The following is an 18784-nucleotide window of genomic DNA, read 5'->3' as shown; positions in this document are numbered from 1 at the left end:
TTAGCCCTCTTGCTTGAAAAAAATGTTATCAAGAGATACGAAGTACTTACGTTTTCTAAGTTTTGAAAACGAAAGTACTCCATAGCTCGAGATAGAAAAATACTCAGACCATAGATCTGACCTTTTTCTTAATCAGCATAAAATTTCTGATCGATTGGTATATAATATGCAGGGTTTTAAGCTCAAAAAATATTTTTTCTTAGGCTAGAAGAGCCCATGTGACGAAAGACAATTTTGAATCCGCCATTATGGATTTCGAAATTCATGTAGAAAAAAAACTTTTCCTGAATTTTATTATTTGAACGGTAGGCAAGACCCTCCGAAAATTTCAAGTAAATTAAGTAAGCCAATCAAATGTTACAGCCACGCAAATCTGGAACCAAAAGTAGTCATTTCAAAAAATCGAAATCTTCAACTGAAGACCTCATTAAGGATATAAATGAGACCACATTTCAAAACCCAAATAAAAGGACTATTCCTCCGGTTACTATAATCACTTGCCTCTTTATAAGCACTTACTTTTTTTCTCTGCATGGAAAGTACTATAATATAAGTCCCAATTTTATAATAAAACTAATTCTTGTAAATGACAGAAGATCACGCTTGGAGTGTCAGCATCTATTGATACAAACCACAATAATAAGAAGGAGTTACTTCACAAAACACATTGTGGAAAAGGATCAAAGTACACTTCACCTGGGATCTGATTAAATGTATACCACATCTAATCTTGTCATATACAAAATAATTACTGCAGAATTATAATAATAGACTTTAATCAGAATAAAAATCGAAAATCCATAACGAAATTTTCAGACCATGATTCTGACCTTTTTCTTAATCAGCATAAAATTTGTGATCGATTGTTATATAATATGTCTATGTTTAAAGTCAAAAAAAAAATTTTTTTCAAGCAAGAGGGCTAAAAAGGGTTGAAATCTAAAATCCGCCATTATGGAAATTTGAGCCTGATCCAAATAACGCCACACACGTTTTCTGACTCTACAAGGGCTATACTTTCATGATCAAAAGAAAAATAGACTATACGCCGATGCGCATACGAGACCTAACTCAGCCCCTAGAGTATTATAAAAAGTAGTAACATGAAAGAGTTAATGTGTGTTTTTCTGTGCGTCATTTATTTAGTCAAAGTATTATTGAAAACGATTTTAAGTGTTTCTAAGATCTATATAAATGAGATTGAAGAAATATAGCCTGGGCTCCTTTCCTGAAAATTGTTCCGTGCTTTTGCTGAAAAAGGGCTCCAACCAGTTTTCAACTTCCGATGTAAAAAAAAATTCTGCCTGGTCTAGCCAACCAAACTATGATATATGTTATACATTCTCTGTAAGGCCAACTCTTCCTTGATCTGAAAATTTCAAATCGCGATGGATCGAATTTATGAAGAATGAAGACTTTGAAGAGAAGAGTACTTCAAATTTGAAGAGTTTTTCATATTCGGCGATGAAATTTTTTGCGTCAGTTAATGTATCTATTCAGTCGAGCTTTATGATATTCGACGAAGCGAAGCTGGATGGATGGATGATGTATCTTTGGCTAACTAAAAATAGGTTTTCGGTCAATGTAACAAAACTTTTGAGCACTTGAATTAGAATTCTTCAAAATGAAAAAGAAAAAAGTTCAAATGTATTGGAAAAAGATTTTTTTAACCCTTCCAGTTCCCAACCCCTTGTATAGAAAATCACATCTCGACATCCCTATATTAGTCTAGCGGTAAAAAGTCTGCTTAGGGTGTAAAGGTACTGGTTACACCAACCTGGACAGATTCTCTTACGGAGCCATGGCCTTTAGATTATCTGATATTCTGACGGCGGATTAGCGGCCTTCAACGCTAAAGCTCTAAAGGAGCGGGCCAATTTTCCATCGAAAATGATTGATAGTCGCCATCCCCAGTCGGGTTCAACTACCCTTGTGCGTAAACCTGAAAATATTTCAGTTGCACCCGCCAATCCCCGAAAACAAAACTGGGTTACCAGTCCTACCGCTACAAAATCCTTCCGTAATGTAAACCTTCCAGATGTTGAAAATTTTCCCGACCTTAAGAGCTTATCTGGGTGCCAGATAAGTCTTTAGAGTAGAGTACATACGTGCCAGTGCGTAGTAACCAGAATCTGATCGGAGATGAGGTTTTCATTCAATCCAAGTTTTTACAGACAAAAACAGCTATGACTTTTGATACATCAAGGATTGCCGATTTATGTCTAAGCAATGTCTGCAGTAGTTGCTTTATTGTTCAACCTCAAGATTGGCTAATTCGATTTTTCTGATTTTGAGCACAAAGATGCATAACTATAAACCCTCCAATATGACGAAATGGCCAGTTTTTTTTAAATAATTTTCGAACTACTTTTTCAAACCTAATGTATGATAGCTTGAAATTCAAGTTAGAGCATCCTTCTATACCATTAAAAAAGATTGAACAAAAAATTTAAATTCTGAAGCTCACAATATCTCGACAAACCTGTATACTTTTTTTTGGTGCACCCGGTAGGCATAGTAAAATGTTGATACTTTTTCAATTCGATTGACTATAACAGCAAATTTTAGAAATATTTTATTGCAAAACCATTTTCTAAAGGGCATTCTGTTATTCTGAAAATTTTTATTGTTTCGAATTTTAACTCCTACATGTAGGTGAAAGCGGAATTTCAGTATTCATCGAAAATTATTGCTCTCTAAGTGAAATTCATACTTTAGGAATAATAGTCTGACAAAGATCAAGCTGTCAATCTCCAACAATGTAGCAACTGTAAAAATGTTCAAAAGTCGGCATGTAACAAGAAAGGTTGCAAAATTAATGGGTTGATTCATGTAGCTGCAAGGAAGAATAAGTTACAGAACAGGAGGAAAGAACATCAGTAGCGTGGTGGGTTGACAAAAATTCGGGCAAACTGGAGACACAAATTGGGAGTATTATGATTTTGGCGTCTCCTATGAAATATAAAAATCTTTATAAATTTTGGGGTATTTTCTCTCTTTTAGGCCGAAAACTGCCAGGTCTAAAAGCAGTAATTAGTAATCAGAAGCGTCTTTTTGCGCGCTCTGTATTTTGGCGCCCTCGCCACGCTACTGAAAATAAAATAACTTCATAGATGAATGCTGAATAAAAAGTAGTTGGGTATGATGGAAAAATTTTATGCTAATTAAATTTAAGGAAAATTTGCTACAATATTGATTTTAAAATGATGGTTTTAATTTATGAATTTCATGAATGAAGTTGTTTTATTTTGTAGTTTGAAAATTTTTTGTTGAAAAATGATAATGCAACAACATCCCTGCTTCGCAGCCCCGATGAAACTTTTTTCAAATTTAGGCAAATTTTTGGGTGGGGCTGGGGTCCCAGCGGGTCTGATACACAGGGGTGTAATGTAAGAGTAATCCTTTGCTAATTTTTCCGTCGTAAAAGCTCAAAATGCCAACATCAATTTTTATGTAGGGTTATGAAGACCTCCAAGATGTGGGTCAACAAACCCCAAAATGTAGGTCAAACATTTTCGTCAAAATATCTAACTTAGGTCAAAGAAGTTTGTAATGGACTATTTCCCCGAGTAAGAAAATACCTTATCATCATAACTTAATTCCAATAGATTTCGATTTAGAGAGGATTTATTAAAAAAATGCCTGAATTGAGTAGTATCCAATCAACTTCGATTCAGATTTTTGTTAGTTAAGATTCAATGTCTAGAAATATGGTTGAAATATCATTAGGACTATAATGCTGATAAATATAAAATGAGAAATCTATATATCGGACGGAGGATCGAGACAAAAATACCATTAGATGCTAGAATTTTTTTTTTTTTTTCTAAATGAGAAATCTATTTTTCGGGGTCAGCTGCTGTAGGAACTATAGAATTTCTATCCCCATTGAGATTTCGATAGAAATTTCTTCCACTCTGGGAAAAAAATCTCACCGGGCCACAGTCAGACAGGGGCGTTTGAACTTGGTTAACATATGAACCAAACCTTTAAGTTGGTATTGGAAAATTATGTTTTTGGACCCACCTCGTAGGTCCTATAAATTGACCCATGTCAGTTCGTTCGTCTGTCTCGAGACTAGCTATTAGTTTTTTCTGATTTCTCTATTTTGTTATTACATTAGCCTCCATTACATTAGCATTTTAATTGTCTTTCGCATGAAAAACCACTCATTCAAATCCGCAAATTCCCAATAAGACTTTAAGCTTTTAAGAAATTTTGACTTTCTAGGCCTGGGTATATTCTTTTGGTTCGTTTCGCTCCAATCGGGACTATGCATAATTTGAAGCTACTGAAGTTGAGCCCAGTACGTTACGCACGTTTGACTATTAAAGATTATTGAATTTTGATGGGTGTACTGTTGAAAATTGCTGTTGTTGAAAATGCTCGTTTGGGAATACACATTTTGGACCTAACTTGCCGTCATATAAATAATCTTTGTCCGTTCGTTTCGTCTGTCTGTTGCCAGCTTTTCTCTGGATTTGCTTTTTAGTTTTTTTCTGGATATACACATATTGATCAAAGATGCAAAATTGCAATACCCAAAATTTGGATATTTTCAACTTTAATTGAGCTAGCATCTGGCAATGTGTTTGTCTGTCCGTCACAAAAACTTCAGGACAGCCGGGAGACTTCAAAAAATGATTGAATTCAGCTGAAATTCGGCACACTTGTTCCTTGGGTGAAAAACTGTTTTTTTGTTGAAAATTTTGATTTTTTGGGCCTTGGGACAAGTTTTACGCCAAAACGAGGCTAAGACATTGGGGCAGCCTGGAGACTTCAAAAGTGATTAGATTCAGTTGAAATTCGGCACACTTGTTCCTTTGATGAATAACTGGGAGTTTTTTTAATAATTTTTCAAGTATTCTACTTTTTTTGTGCCTGAGGACGAGTTTTTCGCCAACAGGAGAGGAGGCTAAATCTTTGGGGCAAGAAGTGTATTCATGTTGCTGTCATTGATCAGACCTAATTCGATGGTGCAAAATGGTACAAAACTCGGAAAATTTCAGAAAAACCTTAAAAAATCCGTCGTAGGTAGAAAAACTTGAATAATTTTTTACTTAGTAAAGTTGGCAACTTCAAATTTTCACAAAAAATGTAAGCGAACAAACAAAAAGAAATAAAAATCGCAAAAATATCTTTGCAAAATTGCTTACGCCAGCAGAAATTTCTGATAAAGCATTTTTTGCTGAAAAGATGCTGAAGAAAAAGCACAAAAAAATAAAATTTTTGGTTTAAAACATCTGACTCATTTGTTTATACTTTTGGTCCAAATTTGATTCAACAAAAACCTGAACCCTCTATCAGACATTTAAGTTTTGGCACTTAGTTTTGCGTATAGCATGTAAGGGTTAGTAATCTTTCTCAATCAGGTTTGGGATGAATGTCAAACGAGCTTTAAGCGCGGTGATTGGCTAAAATCAAACAATCGCACCAAATTCAAGCGTCAATTAAAAACATTTTTCAAAATCTTTTAACGGTAATACAAAGTCAATCTGTCTTTTCGTTTTGAAAAATATAAAAAAACTCTGTACATTAATATTAAAATAGATATAAAAAACTGATACTCGAAAAAGTTAATAATTTTATAATTTTTAGTTAATGGATTATTATACATTACACAAAAAGTTAGGCTGTTTTTTTCAGTACCTAAAATACACTTTTTCGACCGTAGTCAGTCGCGTGCCACTTGATTATTTAATTATCCCCCTAAAATCGATCTAATCCTTTTTTACACCTTTTTCTATTGTCTATAGGTGCAAAAAAAAGACTGGGACGGTTTTAGGGTAGTAGCCCGGACAAAAATGCCCGCGCGGCAATTGGCGGCTACGGTCGAAAAGGTGGATTAAAACGAGCTTCGGGAAAAATGTTAATTTAATGATAAAGAAAAATAATACGTACAAAAATAATTTTCATGTTTTGTATGTAAACTTTGCTTTCCTATAGAAAAATCTTCACTAGAAAAATGTCTCTTGAAAACGTTACAAAAATATACGTCTCTCAAATCTTTCTAAAAAGTCTCGTATCAAAAAGTCTTGTATCAAAAAAGTCCTTTTTTTACAACAAAATGCTACAATGTTTGTTTGTATCCATTCGTTCGTAACGCAAAACAGCGTTTAATAATGTAGCGAAATTATATGCTTTTATCACAGGTGGACTAGTTATTCTTCCTATGTTACGTCTTTTTAGGAGATTCAACCGTGTTTCATTCTGAATTGGTTCGAGGTTTACTCGTCTTTTTCCAGTGGAATTCAACTAACTGGAGACATGTCGAGTAAAGCAACTCGTTTTTCTACTCCTCGTACTAGACTTTATTATAGGAATTTTTCTTCCGAAAACACCATTCCAAGGTTATTCTTCAGTAAAACAAATCAATTTCTTGACCCAAAGAAATCTATACTGAAGCCGAGTAATCCAACTGGTTCAAAGTAGCGGTGTCTCCATCATATATTCCTCGTCATCCGAGTCAAATAACTCTTTTCGTCTGAGTTGTTCCTCTTCTTCTTTCTTTTTCTGTTGTTCTTTTTCTAACTCGTTCATTTTGACCAAGCCTTTTACTGCATTTTCAATATGCCGTATTCTGCGGTTCCTTTCATACTCCTCGAGGCCAGAGTCTTTTATCATTTCTACGTTACTTTGTATAAGATACCAACGCGCTAATTTTTGTATCCTCCGACAAGCTGCATCTTCGACTCGAACTCGTTCAGTAGTAGTCTCTATAATGCCTTTCTTTTCACGAACAGGGAATTGTTTTTTCAGTTTTTTCTCCACTTTGGCCACTAATTTAGCAACCATCGCATCAGCCTCGTCAAGTTTACATTTGTCTTCACCAATGATTTGTTTAATCAATGCTTGAAGGAGATCCAGACAATGTACTTTACGTCCCTCACGTACCGGGCAATTTAAACTTGCAATGAACTCGTTGTTTGGTTTGACCTTTCGGAATGGTCTAGGAACTTGATCAAGGAAGTCAGAAACATCCTTATACTCCATAAATTGTTTAGCTTTTGGATCATATTTTTTCCATGTTTCATAAAAATCTTCGATTGCATCTTCAGTGATTCCAACTGATTCTTGGTTTTGTGCGTCATTGAAATTCTCCAGAATAACAGCGATGTACATATTGACGATAAATTGGACAATAATAAACATAAAACTGACCAGATAGATAACAGCTGCTATCTTATTACCACAATCGCCCTTAGCAACGCCCCCGCCGCCACCTGGGATAAACTTATTGGGGTTACAATGTGGCGGTTCGATACATAATCCTTCTAAGACACCATTCCAACCAGCAGCTGTGGCAACACGAAACAATAAACAAAAACTGCTACCGAAGGTCTTGAAATTTACCGTAGGTGTAATGTAAGTGGAATATCCTACGTGACCGAACATGGTCATCCCAATGATTGCATAGATGAAGATGATCAAGAACAATAATGTACCCACATTGCTCAATGCAGGTGCGGATTTCATGATCGTAAAAATGAGTTGACGTATTCCTTTGGCTGATTCGAAAAAACGTAACAGGCGACCGATTCGGAGAATTCGGATTACACGAAATAAACCGGGTTGGATCGGAATATCGGTTTCAACCGTTGTCAGAATGATATCTAAAAGTAAAGAAAAATTAGCAGTTAAAAATGAGATTTTTGGTAAGGAATCCTTTAAAATCTGCATTTTTGCACAATGACTGATTAGTTTTATGGTTTTATCCCATAAAGGGCTCAATTTTAATACCCGAAATAACTTGTAAGCCGTTGCACCCCTTTAAATTTTTAGCGAGTTTATGTATTTGAGATAAATCGAGTGAGGCGGTATAAAGCAAAGTTGACATGTCGCAGAAATCGCCGTTCGCTTTGCTCGACGACAGTGAAAACACCAAAATACCGTCGTCTGTTTAGGTGAGCAAACTATCGACTTTGTTTTGTGTCGACTTCACTTTTTACCGTCGCCCTCGATGTCTTCCGATACATAAACTCGTTATTGTTTACATTCAAAGAATTAAATGTTCCGCCGTAGTTTACATTATGCCTAGCACCCCCGTCACAGTACTGTAAGTTGATCTAATGTCGACATCCCTCTTCTGATTCCGACACCCATCTTTAGAGCTGGGATTAATAGGATATTTGGAATCGCTGGTTGAAACTATTTCTTTGCTTAGTGGTCATAGGGGACAACATCTTTTTCAATCAGTGATTCCGTACGTACCTATTTTCTCTGAAAAGGGTGTCGGATTTAGATGAGGAATGTCGACATTAGACCAACAACTTACTTTAACTTTTATTGAGGATATTTCAACTTGTGAATATATAGAATTAACGGTCCTTATGTCAGATGGGAAGAAACTTTCTTTATTTTGATCACCTCGTGTCACAGACTCGGCGGAGCTCCAACCCCACTGGAAAAATCGGCCGAAAATCATCCCTGAAGAAAATACCCTGAAAGTTTGAACCTTGTGACTCCAAAACCATGGCTTTTTTTCGGGATGAAGTGATAGATATTTTATCCCAATTAGAATTAGGATTTTGTTAGTAGTTTTCACCATCACTGAGGAAAGATTTCTACAGTACCCAGGTGCAGGGGTGCTTTTGATGCATAACGGTTAGGGTTTTAATGTACCTTATTTGGTGGAAGATGACTTTCTTTTCAAATGTTTAAAATTGAAATTAAAGTTGAAATTAAAGAGTAATTGAAATAAAAAAATTAAATTTTTAAAAGGAAATTTAAAACTGACTAGAACTTGTGTTTTTAAAAGAGACGTTCAAATCAATGAAGTAAAAGCTCTGAGGGATGCTAAGATCTTTTCAAGGAGAAAAAGAAACGAAAGTGAACTCCTGACGATAGATTAGATATAACGGTTGCTTTGTTTTCAAGTGGTACATTCTTCAAAATCTAACGGTAAATTTTACTTCCAATCCGACATTTGTGTAGAAAGTACGAGAACCCACTTATAATAACCGGCTCGTTTTACACCTTTTCGGCCGTAGTCGCACGGTCAGGTGGGTGGTAAATTTAATTTACCGCCCTAAACTCGATCCAATTCTTTTTTTACACTTTTTTCTATTGTTTGTTTAGGTGCGAAAAAAGACTGGGACGGTTTTAGGGTGGTAAAATGGACAAAACAATTCCCGCACGGCGATTGGCGGCTACGATCGAAAAGGTGTATTGTCTACATCAGAAACTTTTACTTCTTTGAAAAACTAGAAAACTGTTAATAATTTTTAGCAATTAATTAATAAGATAATAAGTTTATAAAGTTTGATTACCTTTTGTTTTGATGTGTTAGTATTCTTTGGTGGTTCAAAAGGTTAGCTTCTTTAAATGTGTGTTAGCTCATTGATTGAAAGGTTCGTAGATGAGTACATACTAAGGCTTATGGGTGAGCCTAAACTTGCTTTAACTTTAAAAAATTCACTCTCTCAGTAAATTTCGCGATATCTATTGATTATATCTTAATTAGCGAAAATTCACCAATATTAAAAGAAAATTAGCAATAGTTTGATGTAGATCTTAGAATTGCGATTATTGTCCAGGCACGAATAAGCTAAGAGTTGACTCTAAGAATCAAAATTATTTTCTTCATTTTGTTGGCAATTTTGTCAATTTTCCTAAGAAATCGGATGTTTTAGGGTCTGCAAAGCCTTAAATATTCTTAACTTATTCTTAATATTTTGGCGATTGAAGAAGATTCGAGATCCGTGCATATGGAATATGGAATGTATATGGAAGAAATAATTTCTTCTAAATTCGCCCAATATTCATGATATTAATGACGTAATGTTTTGTACGGAAACACCCCGGTTTTTGCCAGTAGTGGCAACTTTAAGCTATAAGAAAGAATTGTTTGAAATTTGGCACTACTGGCAAAAACCGGGGTGTTTCTGTGGAAAACATCACATTATTAATATTATGAATTAAACTCCATTATCAGTTTCGTTCATTCAATCATAAAGTTTGTGGTAACGACAAAATAAAGATTCTAATGATTTTTATTATTGGTTGTGCAAAGGTATTTTTTTATCATTACTGATAATTTGTTGTTCTGTTGCTGTTCAATATAAAGTTAAAATTATTAAGATAAAAAATGAAGATTTAAAATAATAAATTAATTATAATAATTATTTAATTTCCCAATTTTTTGATACCTTTTTGCAAAAGAATACACCCCATCAATTTGCTGCATTGAGGATTTGTATCACAGATTTCTAAAATGATGATTGGAATGGACATCAACGTCTTATTTTGTGAGAGGAAAATTATAGCATCAAAACTTCTACAGCTCCGAACTGCTATTGTCTTATTTTGTCCATTCCAGTCTTTATTTTACGAGTTCGATGAGTAGTTTACCAGTATCGAATGACGTCAGATGACGTCAGTTGACGTACTTGTAGAACAGTCAATTATGACATCATTGCTCAATCATAATAAACATTGAATTAGTCTCTATTCTGCGCAGATATAATTCAGGTTTTAATAAGGTAAATTCTGTTACAAAAAGGCAACAAAAAGGCTTGATTAATGAAAGTTAAAAACACGATGTATTTCTTCCCTGTCGTGATATCCTCCTTAAAAAAAGTTTAAAAGTTGCAAGAAAGTCTTTTTCTTTTAAAAATTAATTTAATTTTGATTTAAAGATTTTTTGTCCCCACTAAGAACTCAAAATACCACTTTAAATTTTTAGCACTGGGTTTTTTTTAACAGAAGATTTTGAAAAAAATTATTAGAATTTCACCTGGTAAAAAAATTAACTTAGACTTTTTGGTTTAAGGTTAAATAGAGTTTATTTAAATGGTTCCAGGCTTTTTCCCTCACTCTCTCCCTCTCTCCATCTCTCATTCACTCACTCCATCTCTCACTCCATCTCTCACTCACTCACACACTCTCTCTAAAAAATATTCATTCTGTCTATGAAAAAAGCCATTTTATCGAAGTATTTAAATTTGGTTATGTGTGATTTTGTCTTTAAAAAGTGTTAGCTTTCTTTAAACAACATTTGATTAGCTTTTGCGTTTTTTCATCATAATACTCCAAAATACCATTTCTTTCTTCAATAAAATATAACACTTCAGGCCCAATTGTGCCTGTTACTCTTTTGAAACGCAGAGATTATCTTTCCACTTGTTTCTTTGTCAAAAAGTTTGAATAATCTGTGATATTTTCTCACTTTTTTGTCTCTTTTTTTTAACCCACATTTGACTTTCAAGTCATTGTACACACAAAGGGACATTTGTTTTGATCACAAAAGACAATACACATAAAATGTGCAGACGAAAAACATTTGTTTTTGTATGTATGATACTAAGTCTTCTTCATTGTAAGAAGAAGATTATTTAAAAAACACTGACTGCGGTGGCAGAAACGGTCATGCGTCCCCAGTCTCATCGACCACGTGCTGAAATCAACTCCTCCTCCTCCTCCTCCTTGATGTCATTATCCTTCCCTACTCTTCAATCAAGCCATATCAGCTTGTGTATTTTCAATAACGCCATTCTCGTCTCCTGAAGCACCACCACCACCAGTAGATGTTGGAACCGCAATCGAAACTCCACCACCACCACCAGGTTGCAACGGAACAAAATCATCTTCAAAAACTTCATTTTCTTCACCGCTTTCAATTTCTTCATTTTCATCTTCTTCTTCTTCATCATCATTAGCGCCGTTATTCTTCTGTGTTTTCCACATCACCGTCACTAACTGTTCAATCTTATTTATAGTTTTATCGCGTGCACGTAATCCAATATTATTCTTTGCATTGGATATTAAATTAATTTCATCCATCAATAAATGTCTACGGAATACACGCTGAATGCTCTTAGCTGCTGCATTCTCAGTTTTTAAACGCTCACGTGTCGTTTCAACGTCATTCTCCTTCGTTCTTAACGGGAATAGTTTCTTATATCGATCCTCAACTTTTTTGAGGATAATGCTTAAGTCTTCACTCTCCTCACAACTCTCATCGCCCAACGCCCGTTTAATTAGGGCGGTCATTATATCGAGACAGTGACATCTATATCTCTCTTTAATGGGAATATCTGTTTGCTCTAAGAACCAATAGTTCGGTTTAGGTACCTTTAGTGGTCCATCTAAAGCATCTATGAAATCTGATAACTGGCTGTATTTTATAAATTGTGTGGCTTTTGGATCAAATTCTTCCCACGTTGCGTAATAGGCTTCTAGATCGTCTTCAGTAATACCGGCCTCGTCTTGCGATTGTGCTTGGTTGAAGTTTTCTAAGATGACCGCGATATACATGTTGATAATGATCAAGACAATCACCATAATGTAAGTCACAAAGAAGATGATGGCTATTAATTTATTACCACAATTTCCTTGCATATTCGGGTCACAACTGGGTGGTTGAACCATGGCGCCCTCCAAGACTGCATTCCATCCAGCAGCTGTTGAAATACGGAACAGTACGCACATGCTAGCTCCGAACGTCTTAAAATTAGTGGTCTGTGTGATAGCGCCATTCTCGGCTATTGTACCAAATAAGTTCATGCCCATTATAGCGTATATAAAAGTAATCAGGAATAGAAGTGTGCCGATATTACTCAGAGCTGGTGCTGACTTCACAATGGTGAATAAGAGTTTACGTATGCCTTTTGCACCTTCGAAAAACCTGAGCAGACGTCCTAGACGAAATACACGGACTACTCGGAATAATCCTGGTGATATGATGAAGTTTTGGTTGTAAGCATCCATGACAATAGCTGAAATTAAGAAGAAGAAAAAAAGGAGATTTAGAAAATATCATTTTGTGTAGTATAGTTTTAGATTGGGGTCCTTTTTGGGGAGAAACCCTTCTCAAGTAATTGTTGTTATCTGAATGTTTCCTTTGATTGTTGATGAGTTCCATTTGAGAGAGCCTAAGCTCCAGTTTCGACCGCCCATTTTCCGCCCTGCTTATTCTATTTGTGAATTAAAGTGGGCAGAAAGTTGGCAGTCTATTGTCTATGCGTTGCCCTCTTTTGACGTTAATGCAATGACTTCTTTCAATCTTTTTCAAGCAAAGATTTAAACTGTCAACCTTATGTCCACTTTTTGCCTACTCCGACAATTAGAAAAAGGCTAGGCACAAAGTGGGCCGTCCAAGCTAGAGCTTAGAGAGTTCGATTTGAGAGAGTACTAGAAAGTTTTTCAGAACCACTAAAAAGTTATTGTCAAGATGCCTCAAGTGAATTTAAAGTGCGGAAAAGGTAATGTGCAATAGACAGGTCGTAGCCACGCGGGGATTTTCGATATTCCATTACACTCCTGTGATTATTTGTTCAGACTGGATTGAGAAACCGCCCCCAGGGTTGCTATAAAGCTTATTGGTCAGTATGAACAATGGACTTTTTCAGAAATAGTCCGTCCCCCCCCCTGTTGAGGATATCGGATATCCAGGGGTTAACGATTTTTGTTCTAAAGTGGATATCCAGGGGGTAAAGTGTATTTTCAAGTAAAAAATACGATATCCAGGGGTGAGCATCTTTATAAGAGAGGATATCCAGGGGTCTTTACTAATAAAGTAGGATATCCAGGGGGTTCGATACTTCAAAAAATCAATATCCTTGGCAGTGGGGTAAAAGCTTTTTCTGGTAAAGCCCAATTTGTTTCAGGGTGTAAAGCGAACGTGAAATACCATCCGCGAGGCAGCGACAGCCATGCGTGTTCAACTTAAAAGATACTTTACTTTATTGCAGTGTAAAATATAATACAACATAAAAATGAAAAAATGAAATATAGTAAAATCTTACCTTGTGACTTTCTGAAAAAAAACGTGGTGTTGCAACAAAAAAATTTGGTGCCTAAATGAGTGTATGTGCGTGTATTAAACATTAACAGAAACTTAAAAATCTAATTAATCTGTGTGCTTTACGTGCTGTGTGCAACGAGCCAAACGTGCATCAAACGTGTTGTGCATTTTTGCAAAAATTTCAGTCCCAATCGTGTGTCGTTGTCATGTCATGTTATTTTCGCCGTCGTGTTTTTTGGATGTTTCTTTTCCGTCATATTGTTAGTTCGTTAGTTGTTTAAGGTTTTAAAAACAAATGTTTAAGTGATAGTAAGGAGGTTTAAAAGAGGGTTTTAATTTGAAACATTGAAACCCCTTTGATAATCACGTCTTCTTAATTGTTGTTTTTTTAGTTATATAGAGTATATTTAGTAAAATTGCGTTCAGTTTGTCTCAAAGTACTAAAATTGTGAAATAGAAATTATACCATTCTTTCAAGAGGTCATTTTTGAAATGATTTTAAGAAATCCAATAAATTAGGATCATTTGAAGTAGGACATATTACAAAGATTTTTTGGATCGTGACCTAATACACACTTAAAGGTAGTGGTCAGAAAGTGTTTATGTGGAGGGAGGTGTGGAGGATTCTAGGGGAGGGAGTTCCCAAAAAAATATCAAGTCTTTAAGGGCGGGGCCTTATTTGTAAAATATTTTGACTGGTAACTTGAACTTGAACTTTTTTTGATGATATCAAGGAGGTGCGAATTTTTTTGGAATTTTTGAATATAACCGCCACCCCACCCTATCAGATACTTTCTTATCACTCCCTTAAAGTATGAATAAAAAAATAGCTCTCTACTTACCTGCAATGGAGAAAACAACAATAATGAAGTCAAAGACATTCATGCCATATTTAAAATACTCCAATCTCATTGCGGTCAATCTCAATATAGCTTCAATGGTGAAGATACCAGTGAAAACATAATTGAGATAATCTAAAGCCAAGTCAACTTCTCGTGGTTGATTGTAATGTTGAATCATCATTGATAACATGTTGAGTAGGATAACAGACATGATGAAAAACTCGAAATATTTCGTTTGAATGAAATCGAATAATGTTCCTCTCCATTTTGACTATTGAAAAAAAAATGAAAAAAATAAAATTGAGTTTCAAAACAAGGAGCTGAAGTGGCATGACGGCCCAGCAACAGCACAAAAGTGCTTTTTGATCGAGTATAAAACCTACAATTGCTAATTGATTATCCGTAATGATTGTTACAAGGCGCCGCATTCTTTCGAAAATGAACTTGAATTGCAGCACCAGTGAGATGCTAATGAAAGGCCCGATACTGGAACAAAAAAATAGCTTATCATTGTTTGCAAAATAAAATTTCTTGTACATTTTAATTCCAGACAAAATATCAGATAAAAATGAATTTGAAAATGTTAAAAATAGAAAATCTACGTAGTTTTTACGCTGGAAGTCTGATATTTAAAATTTCGCGAGTCGGCTATCATCTCCTGCGCGTATGGAAAAGGCAAGGCTTCCCGAGAATGACTTCTTCAAATAAATCCTTCAGCAAAAGCTATATACCTTAGGTCTTGTCAATCTTCGTGATGGCTTTTTCAACGAAGCAGCTTTCAAAGTGTTGATCCAGTTCCGTTGACCAGGAGTCAAGAAGAAGCTGACACCATCAGCACCATCCTCATATTGTTGTTTCAACCGGTTGAAATTATCAATGATAACACCGATGAATAAATTCAAAATGAAGAATGCGCCAAGTAGAATAAACACGACGAAATACATTTGATTGAAATAGCTGACACGATACCCTGGCTGCTCGTCAATCTATAAAAAAAATGAAATCGCAAGATAAGATAAGGTAGTTATTAAATTGATTGATCCTCCTGAATATTTTCAACGTAAAGTTCAAGCACAGAAGCGTTCTCATTTTATGTGAATAAAATTTAAAACGTATATTTAGACGTTTCGGTGTCTTCCGATTACCATCATCAGTAAAAATTGAAATGAGGTAGTTATTGTTTTTTTATGTCCAGAAAAGGCAATGCTCTCTTTTATCGAACTTTTTGTAGCAGTATGTTCCACAGTTAAAAGCTAAAATTGTTCGATCTACACTGTTTTCTAGATGTAAAAACTTTGTTCAATTGATCTTTAGAATTCTTACATTTCTGGCGTCATAAGCATCAGCCATAGCCTCAAACCATCCTTCCAATGTTGCCTGCAATGGTAAGAAAAATATTTAAATTCGATTTATAAAGTTGACCTTCTATAATTCGATTATATCAAGGGAATTCTTATGTGAATGAGGGAGCGTATCGAATGGTAGAGTATCGTTTAGCAGAGGTTCTTGTTGACAGGGACTTTCAATATTATCGAATAATGGAGCGTATCGAATAGTAGAATGTCGAATTATTAGAACTGTATTGTAAACAAGGATAAAGGAAGGAAAAGTTATTCTTGTTTCTGAAACCTTCTTAGTTAGGGTATAATACTGCACTGCTGCTTGACTGACGGTGTTTAATTTCAATACTTTACAGAATCCTTTATTACTACCATACCGGTGATGGGAAATTTTGAGTTTAAACTTTAAATCTATAAAAGATTTAAGTAATAAATCAATTTCAAACTAGAGCAACATGGCCGCGAATGGCATGGTTGTGAGTTCGAGTCTCGCCGCCGGATCCGTTTGTTTTCCAACGGTTCTGATAGCTTGTCAGAAGACAACACGAGAGCGACTGTATTCACTTTATTGTAAAGGCCGGTCTCCCGAAATGGGCGACAGTTTTTTTCTTAACTTTTTTTGCCTGAATAAAGACTACGTCATAAAAAAGTTTCGCGCGAACAAAAAAAAAGTTGAAGGAAGTTTTACTTTTTTCATCTGTTACGTCAATTTCGACCAATGGAATTGCTTCATTTTTCAACCGACCAATGACCTTACAAAAACGTCAAAAAGTTTTCGCCCATTTCGCGCGAAATTGGAGACCGGCCTTAATACGAACGGCGAAAATTGCTAAATTTCAATCTTACCGTTTGGAAGAGTGCTAAAAATCCAGATGCAGCGTCATCAAAATTGATATTTCTGTTCTTCCACGTGTAATTATAGCCTTCTCTGATTCTATCGAAACACTGCGTTTTGTTATTCACCCACGAGATGTTCAATTGTTTGAAATTTTCATCTAAACATCGTGAGAATTTTCCACCGAATAAATTGTACCCCATGATACTGAAGATGAGCCAAAATGCCACACAGACCAGTAATACGTTACCAATTGAAGGAATTGAATAGACCAGGGCGTTTACAACCACCTATGGGAGAACAATTTAAATACTTTTTTATAATTTTAGTGATAGAGCAGGGCGTTTACAATTACCTATTGGGAAAACAATTTGAATACTTTTTTCATGGTTTTAGTGATAGACCAGGGCGTTTAAATTCTTTTTTTATAATTTCGGCGAGATTAAAGAGGCATTTCGTTAAAAAAGTGTTCCATTAGGAGGCGATATGCGTGGTTAACGTGAACTTTTCATTCCGTGATAGCATGATCCCAATTTTTTTGGCGTAATTGCGTGATCCAGATTTTTGTGATAAGCATAATAAGGGGGACCGCTGGGGGCCTCGATTATACTTTTTAGATGTTATGTTGAAGCGGACTGTTCGCTATTCAGGACCTTTCCTTTTTGCTCCGCTTTTAAAGATGAGGCCAGTTATCAAAATTAAAATTTGTTTTTTAGAACTATTAAATGCTACTATTCTGTGGTTTTGTCTAAAAATGAAAATTGAGAAAAATTGACAGAGAAACAACGTCTTAAATGACCCTTTTTTCAACGACAATAGATTAACATTGAAACACAATTGCTTGTCAATTTGCTTGTCAATTGACTTACCTTCATCCCTTCAAATCTTGAGATGGCTCTTAAAGGTCTTAAGCCTCTCAATGATCGAAGAGCTTTCAGATTTCCACCACTATCTCCAAATAAAGATGATAATGAAATCTAGAAAAAAATTAGTTTGACAAGAATAGCAAAACAAAAGAAACAAGGGGTGGTTAGATTTAGAAATGTTAGATATTGCACGTTTTTTTATAAGTACATCCAAAATTTTTGAAGCCTTCGGGTGTTCTTAACCTTTTGGGTTTCAAAAAAATGTTCTGATCAATATTTTCTATTTTCCTAAGAAATCGTGTGTTTTTGAGTCCACAAAGCCTTAAAATGTTCTTAATTTGCTCTTAGCATTTTATTTGGCTATCAAAGCCTTATGTTCTTATTAGATTATTCTTTAAAAAAAAAACGTGTACCCATCATTCAACTTTGCAGTTAAGGACTATAAGTTTTAGCTCTAACATTTACATTATTTACTGAGGTTCGAATTAGAGAGAGTTGACTAAGGTACAGCTAAAACGAGTTCGAATTATGGAAACATTTGATATGGATAATATACTTACTGCTACGATAAAAACATCAAGCAAATTCCAGAAGTTTGTAAAGTATGTGACAAATCCAAGTGCAAATAGTTTGACCAAGAATTCCAATGTGAAAATGATGGCAAAGAAGTAATTACAATAAAACAAAAAATCTTTCAATCCCTCTTTTTCATTTAGGTAAACGTCTTCGAAAACCTAGAGAAAGAAATTCAAGCTATATGAATATCCGCATCATAAAAAAGAAATGTTGTTGGTCACTGGTAAAGAAATTACCGAGTTTATGTATGTGTGCTTTTCTGCGAAGGAGACGGTAAGGTTCTAATTTGACTAGATCATGACCAACTGAGGACGACAGTAAATCAACACTTTTACCGTCCTCGATTTAAAAAATTGCTTTAGTTATTTTACCGTCCTCATAAATGCAAAAACATATAATCGCCATTGATCTCGATCTTACGAATCGAATATGTTAACAACGCTACCACTGAACCATATTCCTGTGCATAGATTTAAAGCCCGAAGGGCTAGATTTCGTACTTTTGCTGAAAAGTGTGCCGTGGTTTGGTACCTAGGTCACGTGACATTACATTAGAATTTCAGTGCTCGACCAATCAGAAG

At 35.2% G+C, this 18784-nt stretch overlaps 1 protein-coding gene across 12 annotated transcripts in view; it reads right to left on the bottom strand.

Annotated features, from left to right (window-relative positions):
• Positions 1 to 5446: 5446 nt before the first annotated feature.
• Positions 5447 to 18784, bottom strand: part of LOC136815371 (sodium channel protein 1 brain-like) — an 80726-nt gene continuing 67388 nt past the window's right edge. For 8 of the 12 annotated variants that reach the window (XM_067071813.1, XM_067071858.1, XM_067071866.1 and 5 more), the window contains exons 15-21: positions 18188 to 18361; positions 17631 to 17738; positions 16773 to 17051; positions 15910 to 15963; positions 15318 to 15572; positions 14587 to 14857; positions 9981 to 12716 (exon numbers count right to left, since the gene is read on the bottom strand). In XM_067071813.1, the coding sequence (XP_066927914.1) occupies positions 11455 to 12716; positions 14587 to 14857; positions 15318 to 15572; positions 15910 to 15963; positions 16773 to 17051; positions 17631 to 17738; positions 18188 to 18361 (2403 nt within the window). In that variant the 3' untranslated portion in view covers positions 9981 to 11454. Of the gene's footprint in view, positions 7614 to 9980; positions 12717 to 14586; positions 14858 to 15317; positions 15573 to 15909; positions 15964 to 16772; positions 17052 to 17630; positions 17739 to 18187; positions 18362 to 18784 lie in introns of those variants that run through there. The other 4 variants (XM_067071829.1, XM_067071889.1, XM_067071882.1 and 1 more) reach the window with 1 other exon arrangement.

Source organism: Clytia hemisphaerica, unplaced genomic scaffold (assembly GCF_902728285.1).
Source record: "Clytia hemisphaerica strain Z4C2 unplaced genomic scaffold, Clytia hemisphaerica genome assembly, whole genome shotgun sequence".
NCBI lineage: Eukaryota > Metazoa > Cnidaria > Hydrozoa > Leptothecata > Clytiidae > Clytia > Clytia hemisphaerica.
The sequence above is the reverse complement of the archived record's forward strand: the minus strand, read 5'-3'. Positions and strand labels throughout refer to the sequence as shown.